At 42.6% G+C, this 11,019-nt stretch overlaps 1 protein-coding gene across 1 annotated transcript in view; it reads left to right on the top strand.

Moving 5' to 3' along the window:
* The first annotated feature begins 4,396 nt into the window (after positions 1 to 4,396).
* TMEM92 (transmembrane protein 92) overlaps positions 4,397 to 11,019 on the top strand; it is an 88,584-nt gene continuing 81,961 nt past the window's right edge. Inside the window, exon 1 of the mRNA XM_063959899.1 lies at positions 4,397 to 4,690. Within this exon, the coding sequence (XP_063815969.1) occupies positions 4,616 to 4,690 (75 nt within the window). The 5' untranslated portion in view covers positions 4,397 to 4,615. The remainder of the gene's footprint in view (positions 4,691 to 11,019) is intronic.

Here is an 11,019-nt window from a genome sequence, read left to right as displayed (position 1 = left end):
GCAGCAGCTGTATATGCACAGTCACACACACAGTCACATGTACAATGCAGAAATTATGACATGCAATAAAACTGCACTGGACTAGAAATACTAAGTAATACTGAGTAAAGCTATACAGATTAACAGATATATCAATGCACAGTAAAACACTGGATGTATAGCATAGGGAACTTGTACTACATTACCCTGAATAAATGCACTGTTTCTTAACTAACACTGTCAAGAGACATGTAGAATACTTAAGTGTCCTGTAAAATGCACAGCGCTGACATACAGGTGGCTATACAGAGTAGGATTTGCCCAAACAGTCCCAGGATCAGCTCAGCATGTGAAGATGGCGCCCAAACGCTGACAGGGAGTGAGGGAGAGAGAAAGATGCAGCTCCAGAGCGGGAACATTTACTGTAAATGGCGCCCTGGGGCTGGGGAAGGGGCTACAAGTCAGAGCCTTATCCCCTTTCTGGACTTCACCACCGAGTACTGTGGGCAATAGACAAATTAGTTTTTAGTAAAACCGACCTGTGCCCACGCCCTGGTGGTCTAGTGTGGTCCCTATACCTGTGTCCATGCCAGCGCGCGCGGCTCGCCTCCCACCGGCCGTACCATATCGCACTTTCTAGCAGTTCCCGCCTGGGGGACTCACTTACCTCCTCCCGAAGTGCAGCCACGCGATCCTGGAGAGCAGCGGTGGTGTGTGTGTGTGCCTGACTGAAGAAAACCGGAGCCTCCGCTGTAAGTACCCGGCAACCAGGGCACGGGAGTATACAGCGCCGCTGGGGGAGGTGATGGAGCTGCAGCAGGAGATGTCTGACTGGCATCTAACACTAACAGTGTCTCTGCTGCAGCCCCTGAAGTCTTCAAAATTCACTTAAAAAAGCTCTTCTGAGGGCTGCTGGAGCAGCCCTGCCTGTTGTCTGCCTGCACTGCAGGCACCAACTACAAAATTGAGCTCCTGTGCACGGAGGCGGGGTTATAGAGGAGGCGGCGCTATGCATTCAGGGAACAGTCAAAGCTTTTAGCCTGTTGGTGCCTCGGATCAAGATCCTACTCTACACCCCGATGTTATTCCCTGTGGAACCCCAGTGTACCCCACAGCAGAAATAAATATATTTATATTTATTTCTACTCTATAGAAATAAACTCAGCGGCACTCGGAGACATTAAGTACAGTATAGTGGTGTTGGCTGTGATGATGTAAAATACACTTTGCATACTTAAAATTTCAGAGTGCCGCTGAGTTTGTTTCTACAGAGTGCCCATTGTTGTCAGAGGGCCCCTGAGCAAGTTGACAGCGTGAGGGGGTAAGGGGGGGGGGGTGTTTGCCGGTCCACGTACCATTGGTGTTATTTATTTCTACACATATATAACTATCAGTGGCGGAACTAGCGAGCGGTGGGCCCAGGTGCGACAAAATGCTTTGGGCCCCCCCCCCCCCCCCATCCCATCCAAGTCCACCCCCTCACCCCTGGAGAGGATCTGGTGAGGGGGACCTGCTCAGGGCCAGAGAAATGGATACCTAGCAACAGTGCCGTAACTTGACATTTTAGCACTGTGTGCAAGAAACGGCATCGGAGCCCCACCCCTGCATGCAAAACAGGGGCAGTGCGCGCCGTAGGCGCGCGCAAAAATACATAGTGGCGTGGCTTCGTGGGGAAGGGGTGTGGCCACAAAATAATACCAATTCATAAAACGGTGCACAGTAGTCTCCATTATTCAAATTACGCCGCACAGTAGCACCACTACACCAGGTAGAGACCCTTTTACACCTTACGGCAGACAGATTCCTCTTTTTACACATTACGGCAGACAGCGTCCCCTTTTTTACACATTACGGCAGACAGCGTGCACTTTTTACACATTACGGCAGACAGCGCCCCCCTTTTTACACATTACGGCAGACAGCGTGCACTTTTTACACATAACGTCAGACAGCGTCCCCTTTTTACACATAACGGCAGACAGCGTGCCCTTGTTACACATAGCGGCAGACAGCGTACACTTTTTACACATAACGGCAGACAGCGTGCCCTTGTTAAATATAGCGGCAGACAGCGTACACTTTTTACACATAACGGCAGACAGCGTCCCCCTTTTTACACATTGCGGCAGGCAGATTCCCCCTTTTTACACATTGCGGCAGGCAGATTCCCCCTTTTTACACATTGCGGCAGGCAGATTCCCGGAAGACAGCCTATAATGAAGTAGAGGGACAGCAGCAGCAGCGCCTCAACCAGTAACAAAGCGCTGCTGCGGCTCCCTCCTCCTTACCCCCGTGGCCGCTGCAGTGCGCTCCTCTCCTCTCCGGGCGGCTGTGTGCTCTGGGCAGCGGTTGCCCGCAGCACACAGTGGCATGTAATGAGTCAGTTTGACTCATTACATGCTTTGGGCCCCTGGACAGAGGCGGGCCCCAGTGCAACGCACTGGTTGCACTGGCGGTAGTTCCGCCTCTGATAACTATGTATATCTCTCCTTCCTCTCACACACCCAACATGCTGTCTCTCCCCAATGACTCCATGCTGCGTTCTTAGCTCTCCCACTACATCCCAGACCCTGTATCCCCTCAGCAAGCCACTCTTACTCCGGGTAGAGACTGCACTGCACTTCCCAGTACTCAGACCCAAACACCACACTGCAGGAAGCATGCGGTGCTCACACCGCACCAGAAGAGACCAGTGAAGGGCACGGGGATACTGCAACATAGCTTCACCCGGAGGAGCGGGTGCACACTCACGCTGCACAGTCACTATGTGTGAGAGGCTCCTGTCACTATGCGGCTTCACCCACGCCTCCTACTGCTTACTGCCCTATTTGGACAAGAAGGCTCACATCCCTGCCGGGCACTAAACAGCATATCCTTGGGGCCCCTCTAATCCTTGAGGCCCGGTACAGGTGTTCCCCTCGACCCCCCCCATCCCATCCTGTCGCCGGCCCTGAGTGTCATGCCACATGTAATGCCACAGATGATTGAAAATTAATATAAACAGTAGTATTGTGCAGATGTCTATGCAAACATAATGAAACAGATAAAGACAAGAATATCTCTATTAGAAAGCCATTCTGTCATACACAATGCCAGGCATGCTGCCAATCCCACAATGCCATGTGCTTTACTCAGTCAAATCAAATGATTTTGCCCATTCCTGGGACCACCACTGCACATCGGGGGTTCCCTGGTTTTGAAGCACACGTCGTAGCTTTTGCTTCTAAAGTTATTCTGCACCCTCTCTATGCAGCTTCACTGTATAACTGAGCAGTGACTTCTGTCTGTGCCAGCTGATGACCCCTCACCCGTTTACAATTCCATCACTAGCAGACTGATCCTTGCATGGATTATGGTATAGTAGCAAAGAGTCAATGGGGGTCATTCCGAGTTGATCGCTAGCTGAAAATGTTCGCTGCGCAGCGATGATGCAAAAATAAGGCACTTCTGCGCATGTGTATGCAGCGCAATGCGCACGCGCGATGTACTTTCACAACGGCTTATGTAGTTTCACACAAGGTCTAGCAAAGCTTTTCAGTCGCACTGCTGGCCGCAGTGATTGACAGGAAGTGGGCGTTTCTGGGTGTCAACTGACCGTTTTCAGGGAGTGTTCAGAAAAACGCAGGCGTGCCAGGAAAAACGAAGGCGTGGCTGGGCGAACGCAGGGCATATTCGTGACGTCAAAACAGGAACTGAACAGTCTGAAGTCATCGCAAGCGCTGAGTAGGTTTTGAGCTACTCTGAAACTGCACAAAATTATTTTGTAGCCGCTCTGTGATCCTTTCATTCGCACTTCTGCTAAGCTAAAATACACTCCCAGTGGGAGGCGGCATAGCGTTTGCACGGCTGCTAAAAACAGCTAGCGAGCGATCAACTCGGAATGACCCCTAATAATGGGTAAAAATAGGTTGCAGATAGCAAGTGTACTAACTGAGAGAAAATGTATTGTAGACCATGGGTTATATTATAATAGATTAGCATATAAAACCAAAACCTGGTCACAAAGTACTGTAAAAACAAGAGGTGAAATATTAATAATAGAAAATAATAAATACCTTCAGTTATTGAGGGGACCACAGTAAATTGCGTAGGGATATAAACTAACTCTCTACAAGGTTTATATAATTCAAACCTGGTGCAAACTGAAATAATCCAGTCTTTAGCAATCTAAAGACAATCTGCAAGGTACAGTACAGTAGCTCCAAGTATGCCGTACAGTATGTGATAGAGAGATGTAAGGACCAGTCAATGCGCCCTGAATAAAGGGCAAAGAGAGGAGGAGAGATTAGAAGATGCAGTAACAGGTGTACAAGAATTACTGTACAGGAGGAGGTGTAGCAGCAGCAGCAGCAGCAGCAGAATGGGAGGTGAGAGAGAGAAGGAAAGAAGGTGTGAACCAGGAAAAGAAGAAGGACAATGAGGGTCAGAGTGAGGCGGTGAAAGAAGTTAAGAAAGAGGAGGTGGGTGGAGACCTGATGTGTAAGGAGGAGAAAGGAAGAGACGCAGACAGCAGGCAGACAAGGGAGAGGATGTGAGCAGGACAGATCAAAAGTGAAGCAGAGAAAGAAAACGTGACACAGAAGACGCTCAAGGAAGGACACAGGCAGTCTACTGAGAGAGATAACGGAATACAGACATGGCAGTATGCTCTTTCTCCAGGAAAATCTATGTAAACTTTCTGGCCAGCTGTCTTGTACCTGTCAGTGCATCGGTAAGAAGCGACAGTCCTATCATAAAGTAATATATACAGTACCACATGTGTAACTAACACACACACACACACACACACACACACACACACACACACACACACACACACACACACACACACACACACATATATTTCCAGGAACCCTTAAAAAAGAACACACAACACACATAACAAAGGCATTACAGCAACTGTGTCTCTGTCATTGCCAAGGTCTCCACCTCTTTTGGTAGCATGCTCACAATCAAGTTTACAAAATACCTTGCAAAGCTTTAGCAAACAGTACAGAAATATAGTAAACATTAAAGTATAGTAAACAGTGCTATAGCTCTACTTAATATTTGACATTTTAGGGCTGGGGACATACAGAACAATAGGTCTTTGCATACCATACATTTCACTTCCTTAATAGAAAAGGTTGGTATAGAAGGAAAATTGTTTAAACCCATTTTATACTGTGCTAACCAATGTTCAAATGATATATCAATACAGTTTTTCTTGACAATATAATGCTGAAGTGTAAAGCATACAAATATTTGCAATGTAACCACAGATTCTCCTTGCAACAACACTCATAGATAAGCCACCTCAATTCGGTTTGAAAATACAGTAAGTTTTTTTTACCAAGTACCAATTATAACTAACACAATAGGATGAAACATTTTAGAAAAATTGAACAGAGCTCCTACCTTCCTTGATGGAACCATCGACTAAAATCCGATGCCAGTATGAATTTACATTTGATTTAACTGAATCTTTTCTTTGTTCCCATGTTCTTGATCACATTAGTTAGATGTCTGGCACATTAGTTGTGTGTATGACACATTAGTTAGGCATCTGGCACATTAGGTGTCTGGCACATTAGTTAGATGTCTGGCACATAAGTTGGGTGTATGGCACATAATTTAGGTGTCTGGCACTTTAGTTAGGTGTATGACACATTAGTTAGGTGTATGACACATTAGTTAGGTGTATGACACTTTAGTTAGGTGTCTGACACATTAGTTAGGTGTATGACACATTAGTTAGGTGTATGACACTTTAGTTAGGTGTCTGACACATTAGTTAGGTGTATGACACATTAGTTAGGTGTCTGACATAAGTTGGGTATATGACACATTAGTTGGGTGTATGCCACATTAGTTGGGTGTATAACACATGAGTTATGAGTATGACAAATGAATTAGGTGTCTGGCACATTAGTTACTGTAGGTGTATGGCACATTAGTTAGATGTCTGGCACATTAGTTAGGTGTATGACACATTAGTTAGGTATATGACACATTAGTTAGGTGTATGACACATTAGTTAGGTGTCTGACATAAGTTGGGTATATGACACATTACTTAGGTATATGATACATTAGTTAGGTGTCTGACATAAGTTGGGTATATGACACATTAGTTGGGTGTATGACATATTAGTTGGGTGTATGGCACATTAGTTGGATGTATGGCACATTAGTTAGGTGTATGACACATTAGTTAGATGTCTGACACATTAGTTAGGTGTATGACACATTAGTTAGGTGTATGACACATTAGTTAGGTGTCTGACATAAGTTGGGTATATGACACATTAGTTGGGTGTATAACACATGAGTTATGAGTATGACAAATTAATTAGGTGTTTGGCACATTAGTTACTGTAGGTGTATGGGACATTAGTTAGGTGTCTGGCACATTAGTTAGGTGTATGACACATTAGTTAGGTGTATAACACATTAGTTAGGTATCTGTCACATTAGTTAGGTGTCTGACATAAGTTGGGTATATAACACATTAGTTGGGTGTATGACATATTAGTTGGGTGTATAACACATTAGTTAGGTGTATGAGACAGTAGTTAGGTGTATGACACATTAGTTAGGTGTATGGGACATTAGTTAGGTGTATGGGACATTAGTTAGGTGTATGGGACAGTAATTAGGTGTATGACACATTAGTTAGGTGTATGGAACATTAGTTAGGTGTATGAGACATTAGTTAGGTGTATGACACATTAGTTAGGTGTATGACACATTAGTTGGGTATATGACACATTAGTTAGGTGTATGATACATTAGTTAGGTGTCTGACATAAGTTGGGTATATGACACATTAGTTGGGTGTATGACATATTAGTTGGGAGTATAACACATTAGTTAGGTGTATGGGACATTAGTTAGGTGTATGGAACATTAGTTAGGTGTATGGAACATTAGTTAGGTGTATGGGACATTAGTTAGGTGTATGGGACATTAGTTGGGTGTATAACACATTAGTTAGGTGTATGGGACATTAGTTAGGTGTATGGACATTAGTTATGTGTATGGGACATTAGTTATGTGTATGGGACAGTAGTTAGGTGTATGACACATTAGTTAGGTGTATGACACATTAGTTAGGTGTATGGAACATTAGTTAGGTGTATGGGACATTAGTTAGGTGTATGGGACATTAGTTAGGTGTATGGGACAGTAGTTAGCTGTATGACACATTAGTTAGGTGTATGGGACATTAGTTAGGTGTATGGGACATTAGTTAGGTGTATGGGACATTAGTTAGGTGTATGGAACATTAGTTAGGTGTATGACACTTTAGTTAGGTGTCTGACACATTAGTTAGCTGTATGACACTTTAGTTAGGTGTCTGACACATTAGTTAGGTGTATGACACATTAGTTAGGTGTCTGACATAAGTTGGGTATATGACACATTAGTTGGATGTATGGCACATTATTTGGGTGTATAACATGAGTTATGAGTATGACAAATGAATTAGGTGTCTGGCACATTAGTTACTGTAGGTGTATGGGACATTAGTTAGGTGTCTGGCACATTAGTTAGGTGTATGACACATTAGTTAGGTGTATAACACATTAGTTAGGTATCTGTCACATTAGTTAGGTGTCTGACATAAGTTGGGTATATAACACATTAGTTGGGTGTATGACATATTAGTTGGGTGTATAACACATTAGTTAGGTGTATGAGACAGTAGTTAGGTGTATGACACATTAGTTAGGTGTATGGGACATTAGTTAGGTGTATGGGACATTAGTTAGGTGTATGGGACAGTAATTAGGTGTATGACACATTAGTTAGGTGTATGGAACATTAGTTAGGTGTATGAGACATTAGTTAGGTGTATGACACATTAGTTAGGTGTATGACACATTAGTTGGGTATATGACACATTAGTTAGGTGTATGATACATTAGTTAGGTGTCTGACATAAGTTGGGTATATGACACATTAGTTGGGTGTATGACATATTAGTTGGGAGTATAACACATTAGTTAGGTGTATGGGACATTAGTTAGGTGTATGGAACATTAGTTAGTTGTATGGAACATTAGTTAGGTGTATGGGACATTAGTTAGGTGTATGGGACATTAGTTGGGTGTATAACACATTAGTTAGGTGTATGGGACATTAGTTAGGTGTATGGACATTAGTTATGTGTATGGGACATTAGTTAGGTGTATGGGACAGTAGTTAGGTGTATGACACATTAGTTAGGTGTATGACACATTAGTTAGGTGTATGGAACATTAGTTAGGTGTATGGGACATTAGTTAGGTGTATGGGACATTAGTTAGGTGTATGGGACAGTAGTTAGCTGTATGACACATTAGTTAGGTGTATGGGACATTAGTTAGGTATATGGGACATTAGTTAGGTGTATGGGACATTAGTTAGGTGTATGGAACATTAGTTAGGTGTATGACACTTTAGTTAGGTGTCTGACACATTAGTTAGGTGTATGAGACATTAGTTAGGCGTATGGGACATTAGTTAGGTGTATGGGACATTAGTTAGGTGTATGGGACATTAGTTAGGTGTATGGAACATTAGTTAGGTGTATAGGACATTAGTTAGGTGTATGACACGTTAGGTGTATGGGACACGTTAGTTAGGTGTATGGGACATTAGTTAGGTGTATGAGACATTAGTTAGGTGTATGAGACATGAGTTAGGTGTATGGGACATTAGGTAGGTGTATGGGACACGTTAGTTAGGTGTATGGGACATTAGTTAGGTGTATGGGACAGTAGTTAGCTGTATGACACATTAGTTAGGTGTATGGGACATTAGTTAGGTGTATGGGACATTAGTTAGGTGTATGGGACATTAGTTAGGTTTATGCCACATGAGCTAGGTGTATGAGACATTAGTTAGGTGTATGGGACATTAGGTGTATGGAACATTAGTTAGGTGTATGGGACCTTAGTTAGGTGTATGGAACATTAGTTAGGTGTATGGGACATTAGTTAGGTGTATGGGACATTAGTTAGGTGTATGGGACATTAGTTAGGTGTATAGGACATTAGTTAGGTGTATGAGACATTAGTTAGGTGTATGGAACATTAGTTAGGTGTATGGGACATTAGTTAGGTGTATGAGACATTAGTTAGGTGTATGGAACATTAGTTAGGTGTATGTGACATTAGTTAGGTGTATGGGACATTAGTTAGGTGTATGGGACATTAGTTAGGTGTATGGAACATTAGTTAGATGTATAGGACATTAGTTAGGTGTATGAATTGTTAGGTGTATGGGACACATTAGTTAGGTGTATGAGACATTAGTTAGGTGTATGGGACATTAGTTAGGTGTATGGGACATTAGTTAGGTGTATGGAACATTAGTTAGGTGTATAGGACATTAGTTAGGTGTATGACACGTTAGGTGTATGGGACACGTTAGTTAGGTGTATGGGACATTAGTTAGGTGTATGAGACATTAGTTAGGTGTATGGGACATTAGTTAGGTGTATGGGACATTAGTTAGGTGTATGGGACATTAGTTAGGTGTATGGGACAGTAGTTAGCTGTATGACACATTAGTTAGGTGTATGGGACATTAGTTAGGTGTATGGGACATTAGTTAGGTGTATGGCACATTAGTTAGGTGTATGGAACATTAGTTAGGTGTATGACACTTTAGGTAGGTGTCTGACACATTAGTTAGGTGTATGGGACATTAGTTAGGTGTATGGGACATTAGTTAGGTGTATGGGACATTAGTTAGGTGTATGACACTTTAGTTAGGTGTCTGACACATTAGTTAGGTGTATGACACATTAGTTAGGTGTCTGACATAAGTTGGGTATATGACACATTAGTTGGGTGTATGACACATTAGTTGGGTGTATAACATATGAGTTATGAGTATGACAAATGAATTAGGTGTCTGGCACATTAGTTACTGTAGGTGTATGGGACATTAGTTAGGTGTCTGGCACATTAGTTAGCTGTATGACACTTTAGTTAGGTGTCTGACACATTAGTTAGGTGTATGACACATTAGTTAGGTGTCTGACATAAGTTGGGTATATGACACATTAGTTGGATGTATGGCACATTATTTGGGTGTATAACATGAGTTATGAGTATGACAAATGAATTAGGTGTCTGGCACATTAGTTACTGTAGGTGTATGGGACATTAGTTAGGTGTCTGGCACATTAGTTAGGTGTATGACACATTAGTTAGGTGTATGACACATTAGTTAGGTATCTGTCACATTAGTTAGGTGTCTGACATAAGTTGGGTATATGACACATTAGTTGGGTGTATGGCATATTAGATGGGTGTATGGGACAGTAGTTAGGTGTCTGACATAAGTTGGGTATATAACACATTAGTTGGGTGTATGACATATTAGTTGGGTGTATAACACATTAGTTAGGTGTATGGGACATTAGTTAGGTGTATGGGACATTAGTTAGGTGTATGGAACATTAGTTAGGTGTATGGGACATTAGTTAGGTGTATGGGACATTAGTTAGGTGTATGGAACATTAGTTAGGTGTATGACACATTAGTTAGGTGTATGGGACATTAGTTGGCTATATGACCCATTAGTTAGGTGTATGCCACATTAGTTAGGTGTATGGAACATTAGTTAGGTGTGTGGGACATTAGTTAGGCATATGGGACATTAGTTAGGTGTATGGGACATTAGTTAGGTGTGTGGGACATTAGTTAGATGTATGGGACATTAGTTAGGCGTATGGGACATTAGTTAGGCGTACGGGACATTAGTTAGGTGTATGGAACATTAGTTAGGTGTATGCGACATTAGTTAGGTGTATGGAACATTAGGTGTATGGGACATTAGTTAGGTGTATGGGACATTAGTTAGGTGTATGGAACATTAGTTAGGTGTATGAGACATTAGTTAGGTGTATGGGACATTAGTTAGGTGTATGGGACATTAGTTAGGTTTATGCCACATGAGCTAGGTGTATGAGACATTAGTTAGGTGTATGGGACATTAGGTGTATGGAACATTAGTTAGGTGTATGGGACATTAGTTAGTTGTATGGGACATTAGTTAGGTGTAT

Source organism: Pseudophryne corroboree, chromosome 3 (genome assembly GCF_028390025.1).
Source record: "Pseudophryne corroboree isolate aPseCor3 chromosome 3, aPseCor3.hap2, whole genome shotgun sequence".
Classification (NCBI taxonomy): Eukaryota; Metazoa; Chordata; class Amphibia; order Anura; family Myobatrachidae; genus Pseudophryne; species Pseudophryne corroboree.
This window is presented reverse-complemented; position numbering and strand designations above follow the sequence as displayed.